At 55.2% G+C, this 21654-nt stretch overlaps 1 protein-coding gene across 1 annotated transcript in view; it reads right to left on the reverse strand.

The window, feature by feature from the left end:
• Positions 1–16838, reverse strand: part of LOC123353559 (adhesion G protein-coupled receptor E5-like) — a 58270-nt gene extending 41432 nt beyond the window's left edge. The window contains exons 1-2 of the mRNA XM_044994751.1: positions 16773–16838; positions 609–665 (exon numbers count right to left, since the gene is read on the reverse strand). Of these exons, the coding sequence (XP_044850686.1) occupies positions 609–665; positions 16773–16803 (88 nt within the window). The 5' untranslated portion in view covers positions 16804–16838. The remainder of the gene's footprint in view (positions 1–608; positions 666–16772) is intronic.
• Positions 16839–21654: the final 4816 nt, after the last annotated feature.

A 21654-nucleotide genomic window follows, 5' to 3' on the forward strand; every position in this document is an offset into this window, starting at 1 on the left:
TGCAGCTCAGCCGGCTGTAGGGCTTGGGATGGAAGCAGACGGAGCAGGGTGGGTGCAGCACTGGGGGACCCCAGTGGGTCAATGGGAGTTTGCCTGAATCCCATCTTGGGATTCACAGCAGAGCTGGACTTGGGGCACAGAATCCTGATCCCAAACACGCCCCAGCTGGGCACGTGGGTCCCAAGTTTCAGTTCAGCCTGATTTTAGGGCGGGGGAGGGCACCTACAAATGCCACTTCTAATGTCTGAGCCATCAGGGGTTTGATTTGGGCTGGTCAGTAACCCGGCCCTTGGCTACAAAGGGGACCTGCCCCTCACTCCAGCCCCCGGTGTAGAGCCCTGGGCCCCAGGGTCTATTCTCTGCTGGCCACGGGGCTGGGAAGGGAAGGGGAGGGGAGGGCTACACAGGGGCCTTCTCCTCTCCCCTGCACGCACCCACCGTGCTCTGTAAACCCACCCCAAGACGCCCACGCCAAGGGGCTGCTCCCGGCTCGCCAGACCCCTGACTCTGCTCTCCTCCCACCAGGGAAAAGGGCCGGAGGGGGCGGAGGCCGGAGCCCGGGCAGCCGGGAGCGCTGGGGAAGGTTAGCCAGGAGGAGTCAGTCTTACCTTGTACACCAGGAGTCTGGGCCACGGTGCCCCACAGGCACAGGGCGATGCAGAGCCCTGGAAGGTAGAGACAGGGTGAGGCCCCAGGGGCAGATGGTAACCACCACTCAGCTGCACACACCCCCAGCCACCCCAGTCCTGCCAATCCCGGGCCAATGGCCAGTCAGGGCCCTGATGATGGTGGAATTAAAAATGCAGAAACATGGTGCACTGGGAAATCAGCCCCAGCTGGGATCCCTGGTCATATTTTTAACTGGTTCCAGTTGGGAACTGGACTTTTGGCCAGGACAACTGGGTCTTTTATTGTGTATATGAGCAACAAAAACCAGGAGCCCCCATTGTCAGGGAGGATGGGGAAACTGAGGCACAGTGAGGGGTAATGACTTACCCAAGGTCACCCAGTGCATCCATGCAATGGCCAAACCCACTTGGAAAGGGGAAGCACCGAGCAGGGGATGGGGCACAACACAGGCTGCTGTTGATCTGCTTTTCACTCAGATATTGCCCCAGATCCGCCCCCTCCTGCTGGTGTTTATTTGTAGCCTGTTGCTCTGAGTCATTAACCACACACAGGTGCGAAGAACCAGTTGCTAAAGGACCCGGGGCCGAGTGCCCGAGGTGCTGTGCAAAGGGGAAGCGCAGCGGGCTGGGGAACCCCATTGTGCTTTCCTAGGACGGGAGCTAGAAAGGGGGTGCGGCTTTGAAATTCAGCTCCGGCCGATCTCCCCCGGGGAGACTCCATGGAGGATGAGGGAGCTGGGGACGGCATCACAGGTCCCCTGGGAGCGAAGGCCGAGCCATTAATTCAGAGAGTCTAAGGCCAGGACGGGAGCAGGCTGATCTGGCCTCTCGCACTGCACGGGCCAGAGAATGACCCAGGGATTCCTGCATCCAGCCCGTAGCTGGGGATGGAGCTAGCGCAGAGCTTGAGAGGGGATAGCCCGTCTGTGCGACTCCACATGATGGAGAAGCTGCCGCGTCCCAGGGCAGTCGGCCCTGAGGGTGACGTCTCCTCCCCGTTAAAACACGAGCGGTCGTCCTGCCCTGAGAGGGGAAGTGTTGGCTATTTGGGCTCTTTATAACAGGGGCAGCAGCAGGGCCTGTTCCCAGGCAGCCCCAGCCTTGCTGGGACTCCCCCCACCCCACCCGGGGCGAAGGGCTTTGCCCCTTGGAGGCCTTTCTTCTGAGATGGGCCATTGGTGTGGGGGCAGAGCTAGGAACAGAACCCAGGAGTCCTGACACCTACCCCTGCTCTAACCACTAGACCCCACTCCCCTCTCCTCTGAGCTGGGGATAGAGCCCAGGAGTCCTGGCTCCCACTGCCTGCTCTAACCTCTAGACCCCACTGCCCTCATCCCAGAGCTGGGACGGAACCCAGGAGTCCTTGTTGGTGCCATTAGGCCTGAATGAACCAAAGTTAATGCTATGTTTGTCCAGAGTGCCTCCATGTCTAAACTCTGATTAAACTCACAGGTCAGAATTGAGAATGGAATGTGTAACAGCTTCTTATCAGTGTAACACTGACACCAGAAGATAGGGCCCCTTTTTACTACTTGTGTTTAGTTGAGAAAGAGGGGAGGGGAGGCAAAGTAATAAATTCAGAAGTAAACCAAGGTAACAGCCTTGAAAAGTTACTAACAAAATGAATTGTCTGCTGTCAAGGATGATTTAATTGTTAACTATACAATGTGTGTACTATATAGGAGGGGGGAGGAGACTAGTGGGGGATAATGAGGATGCCTAGTTGAAGTCATGTATAAGAAGAGACACACAGCTTGCATCTGTGTGCAGGATTTGAGATTGTAATATCTCCCTTGCACCTTTATTTGGGCTCAAATAAACTTTTTCTGCATTCTCCACCTTGGTGTGTTATTTGGAACGAAGCACACCGGGCAACGAACCACTGTTTGCTGCCTCAGGCCTTTTGGGCCGGCAACATCCTGATGCCCAGCTTGGAAGCAGGGCCAAATTCATTCCATACGATGCCTGTCAGCAATTTTTATTCTCCACCATCATGGGCTAGACTGGAGCACAGGGGACCTGATCCCCCAGGCCAGTCCAGCCCCCCAACACCTTCCCCTGCCCCCATCAAACCTTTGTGTCCACAGAGCGGCACTGAACAGCCTCAGCCACTAGGTGGCGCCACAGCCCCACGCCAAGGCCACAGCCCCAGGGTCCATGCTGGGCTGCGTCTGGTCCCTCAATTGTCCCCCAAGTCCCCATAGTGCCTGAGCAGGATAATTACCCACACGCCAGGCACACGCACCGCACACACTAGTGTTCACATGCACACACACTCCGGCATGCACACAAACGTGCAGATGTGTGCTCACGTCTGTGAACAAGTACCGATGTACATACCGGTGCGCCCACACCCACGCATGGGAACACACGTGTGCCGCACACTCATGCACAGACACGTATGTTCACACACACCGGCAGCCTCCTGCAGCATCAGATGCAGGGACAAGGATCCCCCCTGCTGCTCAAACACCAGCCAGGCCGGAATGGAGGGAGAATCCTTCAAACCTTCCCGCCAGCGACAAGCTGCAGTGACTCAGCCCAGAGATAAGCATTTGTGGGGCCCTGCCCCGTCTACCTCCCTGAGACATGGCCAGAATCCCCCAAGCTACCCCCTGCCACCAGCCTCAGTGCAACCCTCTTAGCAGAGAATCAGTATTTTCTCCTGCCCTGATCCCCACAGCGCCCCCTGCTGGGTCAGCCCAGGACTGCAATAATAACACTCCAGCACTTTACCCAGGGCTTGCTGCTGCTGCTGCCCCTGGGGTCCTGTGTAGCCGGCAGGAGCCGGGGTATCGCCACCCCCAGGCTGCCCCCTCAGATGGCAACGGCCGGGCGGTGACCACTACCAGTGAGCGCCGTCCCCTCCCACCGTGCTGGGAAGCCATGAATCATGGAACAACCTCGGCCAAGAGCTGATGCAGGCACTCGAGAGACCCAAACTCCCCCACCCCCTGCATCCAACCTGCCTCCCCTTGACCCTGGATTCCCACCTGAACCCCCAAACTAGCCCCCCTGCTCTCTGGGTCCCACATGGCCTCCCAGACCTCCGGACTCCCACCTACCCCCTGGGTCCAACCGGTCTCCCCTGCTCTCTGGGTCCGAACTGCCCCCTCCTGGGTCTGACAAGCCCCCCCAACCAGTTCCCTGGATCCAGTACAGCTACCCTGGATCTGGCATGCGCCCCCCCGACCCAATGGGGACTCATCCCATCTCCTGTGCTCCCAGGTACGATCCAGCGCCCCCCTTCCAGGGCTGCCACCACCACAGACACACCCTGGCTCCCCTGACGTTTTAAGGCCCCATTGGGGGAAGGGGGTCAATGAGTCATGTCGCCCCCCCCTCCCCGCCCCCGGGAACGTCTCAGGCTCATGTCTCAGCCGGAGGCGGGTGCACAGAATAACTGTCCCTTTGTCCCATCCGGCCCCTCCAGGCCTTGGCCAGCAGCTGCCTCCCAATGGCCAAGAACATTTTCCCAGGGGGCAGAAGGAATGAAAAGGAACATTAAGTGGGGGGGGGGTGTCAAGAGGCCTTAAAAAGAGGCCAGGGCCCCTCCCTCTGCCCCCCCAAACAGCCCCAATCCTGCCCCTCGGCAACCACAGCAGAGACACTCCTGGCTGTTCGGGGTCGGGGGATCTGAACATGGAAAGTTTGGGCGTGGGCTGGGGGGCAGGATTGGGCCCTTGCCGAGCAGAGGGGGCCGGGCAGGTGAAAGACAGAGGAACAAGGTGAGGGGCAGAGATCCAGAAGCCAGGAGAGGTGCCCCGATCTGGCTGCAGGTCTGCACGGAGTCACCCCAGGGAGGGATCTGACCCACAGCCTGGGTACAGGAGAGGCCACACTAACTCCTGGGGTGCCTGGGGGGCACGGGGGGGGGAGCAGCACCCAGACCAGACCGTTCACCCCCAAGGGACCCAGGTCACTTGGCACCATCAGCCTGGGGGGTTGGGGGGGCAAGTCTCCTCTCACTGCCCCCAGGAGCAGCAAAGAATCCTGTGGCACCTTATAGACTAACAGATGTTTTGCAGCATGAGCTTTCGTGGGTGAATACCCACTTCTTCGGATGCAAGTATTCACCCACGAAAGCTCATGCTGCAAAACGTCTGTTAGTCTATAAGGTGCCACAGGATTCTTTGCTGCTTCTACAGAACCAGACTAACACGGCTACCCCTCTGATACTTGCCCCCAGGAGTCACCCCATTGCAAACCAGGCCCAGTTACCGCCACCTGGACAGAAGCTCTTAGTTCCCCTATCCCATGTAGGGGTGTAAATCTGGAGTAACCCTGCTGTGAAACGGTGTAAGGGAGGGATGTGCCCTCCCCGTAACCTGCACGGACTGTCAGAGACCCCCCCCCCCGACACAGCCTCATTGGTACCATCCCTGCCCCGAGGACGTCCCGCCCCTGAGGTCAGTCTGGGGGGTGAAATCAGAGCTGCCTCCCACCTCCGGGGCGCTGGAGGAACAGAGGCTGGCGCTGAGAAATGGTCCCGGGACAAACGGGTGATTCTCCCCATGACACAATGGAAAGGGCCCGACTCCCACAGCCGTGGCCCCAGACAAAGTGCAGACAGTCCCCGTCTCTGCCCTCCCCCACGCCGGACAGACGTGCGATCGCCCTGGGGTGCTGGATCAGAGCCACCGCAGAGCCCGGCTGCTGGGGGGAGGGAGGGATCCGGGCTGGCGTCAGCCTGGGCCCAAACTCTGGGGCAGGAGCACATCCCAAGGGGGGAGGGGCTGGGCCGACGGGGTGGGGGGCTGCTCTGGGAATGGACTATGGAAAAGTGACTCACACACACAGACACACACACACACACACACATGTGTCAGGCAGATCCACTGACTGGAGTGACGGGCACACAACGCTCTCAGCGCTGGCATGAACACACCTCAACCCGGCACAGCCAGCCCAGCTACCGGCGGACGAGCTGAACTCTCATCCGGATCCAGCATCCTCAGACTGAATCGTTAGCCCAGCTCAGTCGGCTGCACCTGCCCAGACCTGGGAAGGTCAATAGGGCCATTAGGGGCACGGAGAGCATCATGGGGGGGGGGACAGGACCATGCAGGGGGCACCGAGGGCAGGATTTCCCTCGCACACCCTTGTCACAATGCACCAGGCTCGCCCAGGGGTGATTGACTCCCCCCTCCATCTGTTTACTGAGTGCCCGTCACATCGCTCCACTGCAGGATAACAGCCTACTCCTCTGCATGCCGAAGGCACTCCCCCCTTAGCTCACCCCGCTGGGCTGCTCTGCTCTGTGCTGGAGCTGGACTCTAAGAAACAACCACCAGAGGCTCTGGCCTCAGGAGAACGGTGCCTCCTGGTGCCACAAGGCGTTAAGATGACAGAGCCTTCCTGGGGTTGGGGACTAAGCCCCCATCCCCCATTTCCTGGCCTGCAGCCCCCCAGAGGCAGCCTGCACAGCTGGGTTGATTTAGCTCTGCACAGTCTGGGCTTCATTTCTCAGGCAGGCTCAGCTGCGGTTTCCTCTGGAATCTGCTGCCCCTTGGGTGTCCCCCTTCCCCTGACGCACACGGGGTCCCGGCAGTGGGCGCCACTTCCCAGATGGGGCCGGAAGCGCCAGCCAAGTCCCCCCAGCGCTGGGGGCTGGTGGCCGGCGGCCATGGCTGGTCAGTCTCTCTCTAGGCTTTCTGTGGGCCCATGAACCCCAATCCCTGGTTGCAGGGAGGAGCCCAGACCGGCTGCTGCTCAAATTCCAACCCAGGAGCTGCTGGCTGGGACCAGCTGGGGGCCGTCTGCAAAGGGCCCCATGGCGTTCCCAGCCCCGGCCGAGCAGCCCCGGCCCCAGGGGCCCGCAGGCCCCAGCAGCACCCCCGCTCTCCTGCAATCAGACATGCAGGGCTGGGCTGGCCCCTGTGCTGAGGCAGGACCAGTTCATCCCTAGCCCATCCCTGTAGGGGTTTGTCCAACCTGTTCTTAACCCCCCCAGGGCTGGGTCTCCACAGCCGCCGCTCTTCCCCCAACAGAAGTTTGTCCAATAAAAGAAATTACCCCTCCCCCCGTCTCTGAAACCCGAGGGCCGACAGGGCTGCACCACCACGGCAAACGTACAGGTAGGAAGGCCCTTCCGTGAACACCTCCGGCCTCTTTGTAACAGCCCTCAGCGTATGTGGGGGCTGCTCTCAGGTCTCTTTAACCTTTCCTCACTGGTCTGGTTTTTTAAACCTCTGCTCATGTTTCTGGCTCCCCTCTGGCCTCTCTCCAACGTGTCCACATCTTCCCGAAAGCGCCAGCGCCCAGAACTGGACACAGGACTCCAGCTGAGGCCTCCCCAGTGCCGAGCAGGGTGGGACAGTCACCTCCCATGTCATACAGAGCAGTGGTTCTCAGCCAGGGGTACGAGTACCCCTGGGGTGACGCACAGGTCTTTCGAGGGTACATCAACGCATCTAGATATCTGCCTAGTTTTACATGTAACCCTTCTGCCCGGCTGCGTTGGCAGCAACAAGGGCCGGGTTCAGTATCTAGCGGTTCCGTTTCAATAACGCAACGCAAAACCGGCTCGAGCCCCCACCCAGTGACCGGGGACAATTAGGCCTGGTCTACACTAGGACTTTAATTCGAATTTAGCAGCGTTAATTCGAACTAACCGCTCAACCGTCCACACCAGGAAGCCATTTAATTCGAACTAGAGGGCTCTTTAGTTCGAATTTGGTACTCCACCCCGGCGGGTGGAGTAACGCTAAGTTCGACATGGCTAGTTCGAATTAGGCTAGGTGTGGATGGAAATCGAACTTAGTAGCTCCGGGAGCTATCCCACACTGCACCACTCTGTTGACGCTCTGGACAGCAGTCCGAGCTTCGATGCTCTGACCAGCCACACAGGAAATGACCCGGGAAAATTTGAATTCCTTTTCCTTTCTGGACAGTTAGAATCTCATTTTGTGGTTGGACATCGGGGCGAGCTCAGCAGCACCGGCAGCAATGCAGAGCTCTCCAGCAGAGGAGTTCATGTAATCTCTGAATGGAAAGAGGGACCTGGCATAGAGTGACCGGGAACTCTTCGATCTGATCGGTGTGTGGGGCGAGGAGTCTGTGCTTTCGGAGCTGCGCTCCAAAACACGGAATGCAAAGACCTACGAGAAGGTCTCCAAAGCCATGATCCAGACAGAGGATACAGCCGTCATGCAACGCAGTGCCGCGTGAAAATCAAGGACCCCAGACAAGGCTACCAAAAAATCAAAGCGGCCAACGGACGCTACGGAGCCTGTCACCACTGCCCCACCAGTGACCATGGACTCTGATGATGGGACAGTGTCGACGGACAGTTATTCGACGATGTTCACGGACGGGGAAGATGAGGAAGGGTTTGTGGAGGACGAGGCAGACGATAGCGCTTACAACGCTGGTTTCCCCGACAGCCAGGATCTCTTCATGACCGTCACGGAGATCCCCTACCAACCCTCCCCGGCCAGGAACCCGGATCCTGAATCAGGGGTAGGATCAGTCGGTAAGTGCTTTAACCATGTTAACTTTTATTCTTAATATAACAGGAATCTGAAGTGTGTGAAAAGGAGGTCTCTGTATATATGGTGATAGAACAGAAATCCTCCTGGGAGAACTCCACGAAGCTCTCCTGCCGTTAATCGATAAGCATCAGCAGGAGGTTCCTGGGGAGAGCTGCCTTATTGGGTGCTCCGTGATAGCACACTTTTCCGCGCGAGGCTTTCATGCGGAATTCAGGGAGCACTGCCTCCCAGAGCATGGCTGCATAGGTCCGTGGTTCGTGCTACATTTCACGCAGCATGCGCTCTCTATCTCCTTCAGTGCCCGTCCTCACGGTTATCTCGCTCGGAGACTCCTGCATCTAAGTAGGGGAAGAAATGTTACGTTACGCCTGGTCCAAAGTATTTTTAATAAATAAACGGACAGACGGCATAGCACAGACTCAGCACGCAGCTGCGTGACGAGCGTAACGGAAAGCCAAAGAATCAAATGGACGCTCATGGAGGGAGGGGGGAACGAGGACGCAAGGTATCCCACAGTTCCTGCTGTCTCCGAAAAGCATTTGCATTCTTGGCTGATCTCCAAATGCTTCTAGGGTCAAACACAGTGTCCGCGGTGGGTCGGGGCATAGCTCGGCAATTTACGCACCCCCCCGACCCCCAGAAGTTAAAGGGAAAACAATCCTCTGTTGACTCTTTTACATGTCACCGTATCTGTACTGAATGCTGCAGATAGACGCGATGGTGCAGCACTCAACACCAACATCCTTGCTCCCCCCACGCTATGGATGGCTGATGATGAGGATGCATTTCCATCTTATTGTACCATCAGCCTATTGGCAATGGGGCAGTGCAAAAGGGCTGGTAACCATGACAACCATACCAACTTGCTTGGGACCGGTCAGTCAAGGCCGCCTGGTGCTAATTTTTCATGGTAGATGGTGCAGTATGGCTGGTAACCGTCCTCATCATTGCAACAGGGGGCTGAGCTCCATCAGCCCCCACCCTTCATTGTAAAGAAAAGATTCAATTGCCCCTGGACTAGCAGAGGGATGAGTGGCTCCCTTCTCCACACCCCTTAATGTCATCTCTGGACTATCATTGCAGCTGGAGGCTTCCTTCCACTCATTTCTCACAAACGACTACCTGTGTCTTATTCATGCATTCTATATTACTTCATCACACAAGTGGGGGGACAATGGTATTGGAACCCAGGAAGGCTGGGGGAAGAACGGAATGAACAGCTGGGGTTGTTTCAGGAGCACACCCTGTGTATAGCATTCAGCTCAAAATTTATGCAGGATTGGACAGAGAGCAGCTGTGGTCTCTGGTTGTATGATACAGTGGTTCTCTAGTACACTTGCCCATAATCTAGGCAGGACTGATTCTATTTTTAGATACCCAAAAAGGAGGGATTGACTCGGGGAGTCATTCCCAAATTTTGCTTTTGCGCCCCTGGCTGATCGACCAGGGGCACTTATGACAGCACCAAATGGCGCAGTGCAAAAGGACAGGTAACCATGACCATCTTATTACCGTCTTCTTACCAGTTCATGGTATGGTAGACGGTGCAGTATGCCTGGTAACCATCGCTGCTGTCATGCAAAAGCATAAGCATGCTGCTGTGTAGCGCTGCTGGTCCGCCTCTGTCAGCGGCATCCAGTACACATACGGTGACATACACAAAAGGCAAAATAGGGTCCATTGTTGCCACGCTATGGCGTGTGCCAGGGCATTTCATGGAAAACGTGCTCGAAATGATTGTCTGCCGTTGCTTTCCCGGAGGAAGGAATGACTGGCGACATTTACCCAGAATCCACCGTGCAAATGATTTGTGCAACAACAGGCACAGGGGTCTCAACAAAAAATTCACAGAGACAGCCTAGACTCAGTTAATTGTTCGCAAAAAAGTATCATTGCAAGGAATTAACTAACTGTTTCCCATCTCACAGCTTCCACTGTCTCCAGACCTTCCACAGCATCCACCTCGCAGAGGCTGGCGAAGATTAGGCGGCGAAAGAAAAAGACAAGGGACACGATTTTCGATGAATGTGTGGGCTGCTACCTAGCCGAGGCGGACCAGCAGAGGCAGTGGAGGGAGAAAGTCTCTCTGTACCAGCGCTCACACAGCGAATGGGAGGAGAGGTGGCGTGAGGAACACAAGCAGGCGACTCAAGCAATGCTTGTACTACTGAGGGAGCAAACGGACACGCTCCGGCGACTTGTGTATGTTCTACAGGACCGCTGCAGGACAGAGCCCCCGGCAGTATCTCTGCAACAGCCCTCCCCCGCCACAAAGTCACATACCCCCCTCACCCTAAATAACCAGGAGGATGCCCGCCCTGGGCCGTGAATACTGTCACTGCACCCCAGCAGAGTGCTCAAGTAACCAAAAGCTCTCATACCCTACGTTTGCATAAGTCCTTCCCTTCCGGACTCAAACAAGTCCCAATCCCAGTCCCATCCCATAACTGTGTACTTAAGTAATAAAAATACTTTGCTGTTAAGTACTGTTTCCGTCATGTTTCTTCACTGAAGACTGTGTTTGAATGGGGTGCGTGGGGAAGTGCGTTGCTAATTGCATAGGACAGGCACCTTTCGCAGGGTACAGACACGGGGGCCGGATCAGCAGCGGGTAACACACACAGTGCAGTCAGCAGGCACCGTGGTCGGTATGGGAGGTGGTTTCCAGGTTCTGTGTGGGCGGTGGGGATGTGACTTTTTAGCGGGGGAGGGCGGGTACAGATCTTATACAGCGGTCCTTGTCGTGGACCGCTGAGTCACGCAGCAGAGGAATCTGTATCCGTCCTCCTCCACCACAAGGCCACATAGCCCCCCGCACACAGAATCCCAAAAAGGAGGGATGGCAGGCTCCGTTGAAACAAGCAGTCCGGCAATGCGGACCACTGTAGGAGCAGGAGCCTGTCATTCCTTGAGTTTAGAGGCGGTCTTTACATCAGCGCACACCCTACCCACCGCAGTCTGCGTTCCAGTTTCGACCCTTTAACGAAAAGTCATGAATAAAGAAACCTCTCCTCAGTAACAGTGTGACATGTATTTTATTTTTACATGTGTCTTGGAAGTGGAGGAAACGGGGAGAACGGGGTATTTAACCGAAGAGGAGAGTCAACAGTAACTGGGTAAAGAATAAGGGCCAGGTTCAGCTTCTCAGTAAAGAAACTGAACAGTCACAGGTCACGCTGCTCGCTGCTCGCTGGTATTTAAAGAGTTCCTTGTCGCTGTCCCAGGCGCCTGTATAGGGCTTCATGAGCAAGTGCATTAGCGGGCAGGCTGGGTCACCGAGGATCACTATAGGCAAATGCAGATCCACAACAGTTATTTCGTGGTACGGGAAGAAACTACCTTCCAGCAGGCGTCTGAGCATCCCACAGTTCCTGAGAACACACGCATCAGGAACCTTGCCCGGCCATAAGACGTTCATGTTGGTAAAAAGGCCCCTATGGTCCCCCAGTGCTTGCAGAACCATTGAAAAGTAGCCCAATTTCTCAGCAGCTGAATGTGGAAGAGGTGGACGATAAAGTGCGAGGAGGAGAAAACGGCGAGGATCGCAGCGGGCTCCATGCTTGCAGTGCTGTGGCGTCCACGCTGTCACTGACCAGAAAAGTGCACGAACAGATTGCCCGCAGGCGCTTTCAGGGAGGGAGGGAGTGAGGGCGTGATTGACGGTTCAATGACGACAGTTACCCAAAACCACCCTCGACACATTTTTTCCCCCAGCAGGCATTGGGGGCTCTACCCAGCATTCCAATGGGCAGCAGGGACTGCGGGAACTGTGGGATAGCTTCCCACAGTGCACCGCTTCGAAAGTCGACGCCGGCCCCGTTAATGTGGACTCAGAAGTTCGAATTAGTGTATTTAGTATGGATCCACAAATTCGACTTCATAAGGTCGAATCCACAAATTCGAATTAAGTAGATTCGAAATAGTCCTGTAGTGTAGACAAGGCCTTACATACCCCCCGGGCGCCTCTAGGAGGCAGTACTTCCCCTCTCGCAAGCACGGAGTCTGAGTGTAGCAAAAGCCTTTCAATAAAGGAGGGAAACAATGCGGCATCATGTTGGGGAAACCCCACAAACAGGATTCATAACACAAACCATGAGCAAAAGACCCACCCCCAAGTGAGTCTGGCAGTGTCCTTTCCCCCTCGGGGTCTTTTTTTTTTTTTATAGACTCATAGACTCTAAGGTCAGAAGGGACCATTATGATCATCTAGTCTGACCTCCTGCACAATGCAGGCCACAGAATCCTACCCATCCACTTCTATAACAAACCCCTAACCTATGTCTGAGTTACTGAAGTCTTCAAATTGTGGTTTGAAGACCTCAAGCTGCAGAGAATCCTCCAGCAAGTGACCTGTGCCCCACGCTGCAGAGGAAGGCGAAAAACCTCCAGGGCCTCTGCCAATCTGCCCTGGAGGAAAATTCCTTCCCGACCCCAAATATGGCGACCAGTTAAACCCTGAGCATGTGGGCAAGACTCACCCGCCAGCCCCCAGGAAAGAATTCTCTGCAGTAACTCAGATCCCATCCCATCTAACATCCCATCCCAGACCACTGATAATCAAAGATCAATTGCCAAAATTAGGCTATCCCATCATACCATCCCCTCCATAAACTTATCAAGCTTAGTCTTAAAGCCAGATATGTCTTTTGCCCCCACTACTCCCCTTGAAAGGCTGTTCCAGAACTTCACTCCTCTTAAGCCCAGCCACCCAAAAAAACACTCAAAGTCCCAAAAGTCCAACACCCCAAAAGTCTCTGGTCCTGGTCAGTGCAGCCTCAGAGTTCAACAGTTTATCTGCAGAGTTTTACCTCCCAGCCTGGGGATGGGCGGGGGGGGGGGGCGGGGGGAGGTGCAGGGGTGTTAAGGAGCATCTTACGTGGTCCGAGGCCGACTGCCCCAGTTTGTGCAGCACCCGGCGCATGGGGCCCCGCATCTCAGTCTGGGGTCTGTAGCTGCTACCATAATACACCTAATGCATGAGAGGAAGTGACCTGACCCAGTCTCAGTAGAAAGGCCAAAGACGGGCTGCACATAGAGACCCAACACCCAGGCCTGAAGCAGAGGGGCCGGGAGGGGCGGGGGGGCAGGGGGAGAAGGGAGGGGGCAGTAGTTTGCTAGGCCAATGGAGCGAGGCTGTCACCCCAGCTCGGGGGCTGCCCCACGGAGCGAGACCGTGGGATCTGGGGAAAGCACCAGGGCTGGCTCTGTTGTGAAAACATCCGGGGGGTAACTAGGGGTTTTATCGGTTCCCTTTTCACGAGGCCACTTATCTCCTGGCTACTTCCCCCAACTTCTCTGAAGGGCAGGACTCAAGCGGTGTCGAAAGCCCTGAGCCGTTAGGGGCGGCAGTGGGGCCGGTTGCTAACAAGGCTCGCTGAGGTCATCTCAGCTACAAGTGCTGAGCACAGAGCCTGTCCCACTAGGGAGCCTGGCCGTACGGCAGCTGTTGTGAGGGACTCGGTGCTAGTGCCCAGGTTTGCAAGGACACCCAGAGGATGGGGATTGGAGCGAGGGACCCAGGTGCTAGTGCCCAGGTGTGCGAGGACACCCAGAGGCTGGGGATTGGTGCGAGGGACCCAGGTGCTAGTGCCCAGGTGTGCAAGGACACCCAGAGTGCTGGGTCTCCCCCACCCGACACCTCTCAAAGCAGACTTTTTTCTCGGATTCAATCCCAGTGGGTGTAAACCGGCCCAGCCCCATTGAGCTCAGTGGAAGGAGGCCAATTCACACCAGCCGGGCTCTGGCCCCCCTGTGCTTTCCTCTGCCCTGGGTAGTTTCCAGGAATCGCTGTCACCTCAGCATCTCGCTGCTACTGAGTAACCCTGCGGGGATCCGGAGAACTGCCCCCCCCCATGATACTGTATCTGCCTTTCTGCCCAGCCCCCGCATCTCACAACGGGGGCCTGATCCCCACTGTACCAGAACGACGGCCCCTGGCAAAGAGGAGACAGGCCAAGGAGGAATCTGCCGACAGATCCCGGCAGCTCAGTTCCCACCCAGGCCTGTAGCTCAGGACGCTGGTGAGACTAGACACGTTCGCTCCGTCAGTTCTCGCGTTACAGCCCTGCCAGCCAAGGGGCGATGGGGAGAGATGCTGCCAGGCCGAGGCCGACACCCGGACACGAGCGCTGCCGGCCCCTCCCTGATGGCGCGTTGGCGGCACTTCGGCCCCATCCAGCCCTAACGCGCCTCATGGGCATTCACAGCCCGCACAGCCCCACCTGCTGAGAAAGAGCTGCCACCAGCCCCATTTTACAGGTGGGAAAACTGAGGCACTGAGCGACAAATCACCCACTGTCTCAGAGCAAATGGCAGCTGGGAAGAGAAACCAGGAGTCCTGGCTCCCATCTCCCTGCTGCTTTATGAAACCAGGAAATCAAATACAAAAAACAAAGCCACTGATCAAACAAATGGCTGGCACCAATCCTACTGTCACAGACACAAGCCACAGCTGGTATTTATTAGCCAGACTGCTCTGGCACCAAGGCCCCATTGTACCGAGCTTGGCACCTACAAGCCTTGGCATTGAGAGCCAATGGCCCAAACAGACAAGGAAAGTGAAGGACCATTTGCCCCATTTTACTGCTGTGGAAACTGAGGCACAGAGCAATTCAGTGCCAGAGCTGAGAACTGAAGCTGGATTTTCCCTGTGCCATTGCAGCCCCTGAACCACTTGGGCACCTGTGCCACAGAGCCGCTGCCAGCTGGGCTGTGCCACACAGATCTCAGGAGGCATCAAAGATAACAGCAGCTACAGGAGCTCAAACTACCCCTGGATCCAATCCTGAGCCCATCGCACCAGCAGGACAGCGCCTGCCTCCAACGGGAGCTGAGTTGGAACATGCAGTGCAGGATCGAGCCTCCAGCTGGGGACCCACGTGCCAAACTTGGGCACCTAAAATCTGACACCTAAATCTACATCCTAAAATAGCTGGCCTGGCTGGCTGGTTATGCCCAGATTCTGAAAGTGTTTATTATTAAGTGAATTACGGTAGCAACTATCAGCCCTGACCAAAATTGAAGCCCTATTGTGCCAGGGGCTGCACAGACCCACAGCAAGAGACAGCCCCTGCCCCAAAGGGCTCCCAGTCTCAACTGACAAAAGGGAAGTGAGGAAACTGAGGCACAGAGCAGGGAAACAACTTGCGAAATCAGTGGAAAGAACCCAGGTGTTCTGACTCCCACCCCGACACTCTGTTGACTAGACGGCGCTGCCTGCCTACAAATCACAGCCCCTTTGTAAGTCAGGCTTCTCATTTCAGAAGCCTAAATCTGGATTGAAAACCAGACCCCCCAAAGCTCTGGGAAGGTGGGTGGGCACAGACCCAGGGCAGCACTGATGTCTCCCTCTCCCTCCCTCCTTCCCCAGAGGGTGGCTGGACTGGCAGGGCCAAGCAGGGCAAGGAATGCTCCATTTTATTAATCACTTGGCACCACATGGACAGAAATATTTCTGAAAACGAGGCTCCTCTGCTGACGTCACAGGCGTGGCACCTCCCCCCACAGGGCATAGGACGCACAGAGAGGTGCAGCACTGAGCACCCAACAGGATCCAGCCCTTTGTACAGCCAGCCACTTAGACAACAACTCATGACCAACACCCCTCCCCCAGCTGTGGGGATAGAACCCAGGAATCCGGGCTCCCAGCTGCCTCTGCTCTAGCCACTAGACCCCACTCCCCTCCCACTGCCGGGATAGAACCCAGGAGTCCTAGGTTTGCTTCTAGCCCTGAAGGCATCTAAAGCCAGGCAAATGCTCCTTTAAGTGAAAGACATAAGAACATAAGAACGGCCCTACTGGGTCATTAAGAACTATTATTACTGTAGTAATATTTCAGAACCCCGGCTTTGTGCCGCTACAGAAAGCTGCCTCACCCAGCTACCTGGAAATGCCCCTCCTGTACTAGCTCTATGCTACAGCCCCCAGGCACAGTGGGCATTCCCAGAGGTGAGTGGTCTGGCCAACGTACTCCTCTACTCTGGCTCTTGCCAGCTGCTGGACTGGTCCCTCGGGGCTACGGACAGTGGGGGATGAATCAGGGAAGGCTTTGGGCTGCTCTGCTTCCAGGGACCAGACTGATCTGCAGTTATCCCCTGGGATTCAGTAGCTGTGAACGTGGTGAAAAGCCATCTGGGACCTCTCCACGCTCTGGTCTCATAGTGAGCCCATCTCAGATGAGCCCATCTCAGTCAGCACCAGGAATCTGGCCCGGTAAATCTAAGGGTGTTTCAGTGATCTGGATGGAGTCTGAGTTGGTGCAACATGAACACTGGAGGGAGCAGAGGAAATTGCACGTTACACCAATGTAGCGTATGCCTAAGTGTAAATTCTAGCTCAGGGAGAGAGACCAGGGCTTGCTCTGACCCAGCTGGCATGCCAAAAATTGAAGCGTGGCCGTGCTTGGGCAAGTAACAGGAGAGGCTCCCTGCCCCAACTACGATCCCGTCCAAGACAACAGATACGCCCTCAGGCCGGCCGCCCCTCCCACCCCATAGCGACACTTCTATTTCTAGCCAGATGAGAGCTAGCGTGACTATGTCTTCTTCAGATGGAATATTCACCTTCCAGCCCCAGTGCAGACAGACCTGTGGGCAGCTCTGCACTCTCCTAACCCCACCCGAGTTCAGCCCATGGACTTTGTTCCACTCACCCAATGGATACACGTCACCTCGGGTTCCCATGGTGGCTCAGACGCTATCAGGGCAGGTCGAATTCTGAGGATTTTGAGCTTTGCAGCTTCCTTATCTTGAGGAAATTAGACAAGAAGCCAAGTTGACTCATGTCCTGTTGCATTATATCGTATCAACTGACAGCACTGCACACAGGAAAGCACCGTCTTCCCAGCATGCCCTGCTCTCCTTCCTTCCGCCCTACCACTTCTCCCAGCCCCATAAGCATTTACCTTGCTGAGTACCTATGGGGGAAACTAACCACAGTGCAGAGGGCCTAGCACTGCTTCACAGAATCACTGGAATGTGGAGTTGAAGGGACCCCAGGAGGTCAAACAATCCTTCCCCATGTGCTGAGGCAGGACCAAGTGCACCAAGACCATCCCTGGCAGATGTTTGTCCAGCCTTAAATCCCTCAATAACAGGGATTCCACAACCTCCCTAGTAACCTGTTCCTGTGCTGAACCATCCTTAGAGTTAGAAAGTTTTTATAAATATCTAACCTAAATTTCCCTTGCTGCTCACTAAGCCAATTCCCTCTTGTCCTACCCTTGGTGGACATGGGCACCAATTCATCACACTCCTCTTTATAACGACCTTTTGCATATTTGCAGATTGTTATCATGTCCCCACTCAGCCGTCTTGTCTCTGGACAAAACATGCCCAATTCTTTCAACCTTTCCTCACAGGTCATGTTTTCTAAACCTCTGATCATTTCTGTTGCTCTCCTCTGGACTCTGCACAATTTGCCCTCATCCTTCCTGAAGCGCAGCACCCAAACCTGGACATGGCTCTCCCACCCCGAATAGAGGAGAACAGTCACCTCCCATCTCTGACCCACCCCACTCCTGTCAATACATCCCAGAATGGCATTTTCCCTTTTTCAACAGCATCACACTGTAGACTCACTTTCCATTTGTGGTTCACCAGAAACCTCACACCCTTTTCTGCAGTTCTGCTGCCAAGCCAGTGAGTCCCCATCCCTCCCCTGCGAGTAACGACTTCCAACTAGCTTTGCGCCCTCCTTCTGGTAGTTTCATCTAGTCCATATTTCCTTAGCTTGAGTAGGAAAATGTCATGTGGGACTGTGTCAAAAGACTGACTAAATTCAAGATACATCACGTCCACCTCTTCCCTGCATCCACTAGACTGGGTACCCAATCAAAGAAGGAAAATATGTTCATTCGTCAGGACTTGTTCTTATCACTTATTATCCTCTAGGTTTTAATAAATTGGCAGTTTAATCAATTGTTCCAGTATCTTTCTGGGTATTGAAGTTGGATTCTCTGGTCTGTACTTCCCTGAGAGGTCCTTTACCCTTTTTTGAAGTTTTCCTTGTTATGAACCTCACCCACCCTCCATGAGTTCTGGAAGATCATTGCCAATGGTTCAGAGATTGCTTCAGCTAGTTTCTTCAGCACTCTAGGGTGTACCCTGCCGAGTTGCATAGATCTAACTTATCTAAAGAGTCTTTATCTGTTAACTTATCTGTTATTTCCCTGTTCTGGCCAGTTTCCTTCCCTCTTGTTAAAATTAACTGATGTGAAGGATCTGGTCACAAAATTACCTTTTTAATCCTGCAGTCAGTAAAACTGCAGAGGTGCCCATACTGAGTGGCTGGTTGCTGACGTAATGGTCAGAGATGCCAGTGGCCTGGGGGTGTTACTGAGTCTTGCTGTAAGCAGTCATCTAAGGTGGTGCAGCTGTAATGCCCGAGGGCTTGGCTACACGTGCAGATGTAGAGCGCTGGGAGTTAAACCCGCCTTCGGAGAGCGCAGTAGGGAAAGCGCCGCAGTCTGTCCACACTGACAGCTGCTTGCGCACTGGCGTGGCCACATTTGTGGCACTTGCAGTGACATTGGGAGCAGTGCATTATGGGCAGCTATCCCAGCATGCAAGTGATGGCAATGTGCTTTTCAAATGGGGGTGGGATGGGATGAGTGTGACTGGGAGTGTGTGTGAATGTGAGGGGAGAGAGAGTGGGTTTTTGGTTCTTGTAAGTTCAGACAGTAGCAGACCCCCCTTTCCCTCCCGCCTCTCTCTCTCACACAGCATTCCACCGTACTGGTTGCTTTGTCTTGGGGCAGACAAGCAGCCGGCTGTCAGAAAGGGAGTTTTGAAAGGGCATTTCCGCATTCCTGCAGCGATTCAAAAACAATGACAAGAGTGGCCACTTGACTTAAGGGGATTATGGGACGTTTCCGGAGGCCGATCAGAGCGCAGTAATGCAACACCTCGTCCACACTAGCCCCGCGGTGCTCCAGCGGGGGCGCAGCAAATGTTATTCCACTCGCCGAGGTGGAGAACCAGGTGCGCTCTAGCAGCGGAGTCAGAGCGCTCTGTGTGCCTTGCCAGTGTGTACACGGAGTGAACTGGGGCGCCCGGGGCTCCTTTATTGCGCTGTAACTCACAAGTGTAGCCAAGGCCTTAGTCACTTTCTGAGCAGTAGCTCTTCTTAACAGAAACAAACAGAAGAACAGATCTTCATCCAGCTCACAGTGCAGCTCCCTATGCGTGAGATGGTGCTGTCCAAGTCTCAGCTGTGATTGTAGCTCCTGTCTGCAGCTGTCGTCTTGGAGACACAGACAGAACATCAGTCCCGTTCCAGGTGGTGCCGTAGTAACAGGGTTAACACAGGAAGAAGATGGAAGAGGCGGCTAATGACTATCCGTGCTTGACGGTGTCAGAGAGCGGGATGTGGGTGGTCAGGTCTAGTGGTCAGAGCAGGACCTAGTAGCCAAGAACCAGAGCCACAGGTCAGAGCCAGGGGCCAAATACCAGCACCACGGGTCAGAGCTGGGGCAGGAGCCCGGAGTCGGAACCCATTGTCAGAATCGGGGTTGGAGCCGATGTTGGAGATGAGGAATCGGAGCTGAGGGTCAGAACCAGGTTACCTGGAGAGAGACAAGGCAGGAGCCGGGCTGCACCAAGGCCGGAGCTACCATAGCTGTGGGCACAAGCTTTGAGCAGCTACTGAACTGCCACTGCTGGGCTTAGGAGCCTGTCTGCTGATCCTTCCCACCAATCAGGCAGCTTGGTACAGGCCAGCAGCGCTCGTTAGGTTACCCAGAGACTGGGTCTGCTGCAAGCCCTGATTCCTGACAGATGGTCCTTGGCAATGGTCCCATATAGCAAGGTCTTCAAGGGAGAGTCCTCAGGACCTGGGGCTCTCCAGTCCTCCCAACCAGGTGTCCATAAGATCAAGGCGAAGAGAGGCAAAGAAATACACTCAAGCTCCTCCTCCTATGATCACTCTCATGTGTGGGTCTTACCAGGTCCCCTTTTCTTGTGGCCCCTCCTAGAAGAACAGCTCTGGTCAGTGTCACAAACGTGCTTCTTCCAAATAGATCAACCTTCCCCTGAGGAAAAACACTGCACACACATGTGGGTTTGCCCATTGTGGCAGGGCAGGGGTGAAACCCCTTGACTGCCCTGCTAAAATGCTGGCTGAGCCCTCCCTTCGGGCAGAGGCCAGGGCAGAGGCTCAAAGCAGCCAGCGGGGAGCCCAGCTGCAGGCCCTAACAAGGCCTCACTGCAATAGACTCAGTCAGGAGGCTAATCGGGGAGGGGACAGGAGGCGACAGCTCTGTCTCCTCACCACAGGACGGGAGCCTCAAGGGCCAGGAGACCCTGGAACGGGGTGGAAAGGGGATAAGTGTTGGGGGATAAAGGGGACTGCACGGTGGCCCTGTAACACAAAGCACAAGGGTGAAACCCCAGGAGAAGGCGTGAGGACTCTTATTTTACCAGCCTCAGCACAGGGCGGGAAGGCGGAAACCTGTGTGGACCCTGTGACACCCACGTAAAGTCCGTTTCGGCTCAGTGAATTCCCCTTTCATGGTGGTTCGCTCTGTCCTGGGTGGATTGTGGTGAGCAGTGGGGGGTGGTTCACCTGCCTTATTTCCTCCTCTGGCTGCTTTAGAACAACACATTCCCTGTGGCTAAAGACATTTCTTTGTTCTCCTGGTTGCCATTGGCCAGCGGAGTCTATGATGACGTGTGCTGAGGTCATTAGTCGGGGCTCCACTATATTGTCCTGCCAACCAAGACTTCATTCTCCAAAGCTTCCTCGTTCGAGTGCGTTCCTGAAGACAGGTGTAAACTCAGCTGTCCCTGCCTGAATGAGCATCGGCAAAGCTGTTCTGAGCAGGCGCCCGTAAGGGTTAGATTCACAAACACAAGTTACCAGTGTAGAACTACAGATGTTCCCAGCTCCCCAACTGGTGCAAATCGGCATCGGTCCAAAGGCGTCCACGCACCCACTTACACCAACTGAGGGTCTGGCCTCATATTATGAACTTCCAGGAATGGAGTCATGCCCCAAACTGTAGGGGTTAAATGCTATTATTTTTAATGTTTAATCTGAATTAAAAAATTGGGATAGTAGTTAGTAGCGGCCAGTCCACAGTACGTAGAGGGTGATCTCCAAAAAACTTTTTATGTGCCTGGGGATGGACTGGGAATCCTCCATGGATATTTCTAGGAAGCTCTCCCGGAGGTTCTCTGCAATCCTGTGCAGGAGGTTTCTGGGAAGAGATGCCTTATTTCGTCCACCATGGTGGGACGCTTTCCCACGCCGCTCCAGTGTTAACTCTTCTGGCGTCATTGCGGCACACAGCACTGCAGCATAAGGGCCAGGTCTGGACCTAGACGCTTGCAGCATCTGCTCCCTTTCCACCTCTCTTACCCTCAGGAGAGTGATGTCGCATATGGTTCCCTAGGGGACCTGGGGGAAGTTATAAGTGCTAGCCCCTAAGCCGCAAGTAACCCACCCCGGTTTGGTGAACTCTGGGTCACACAACCTCGCTTTCCCGGGCACGCCCTGTTTGTGGGATCACCGCACACTGCAGCCAGCATTTAAAA

Source organism: Mauremys mutica, chromosome 20, assembly GCF_020497125.1.
Source record: "Mauremys mutica isolate MM-2020 ecotype Southern chromosome 20, ASM2049712v1, whole genome shotgun sequence".
Lineage (NCBI taxonomy): Eukaryota > Metazoa > Chordata > Testudines > Geoemydidae > Mauremys > Mauremys mutica.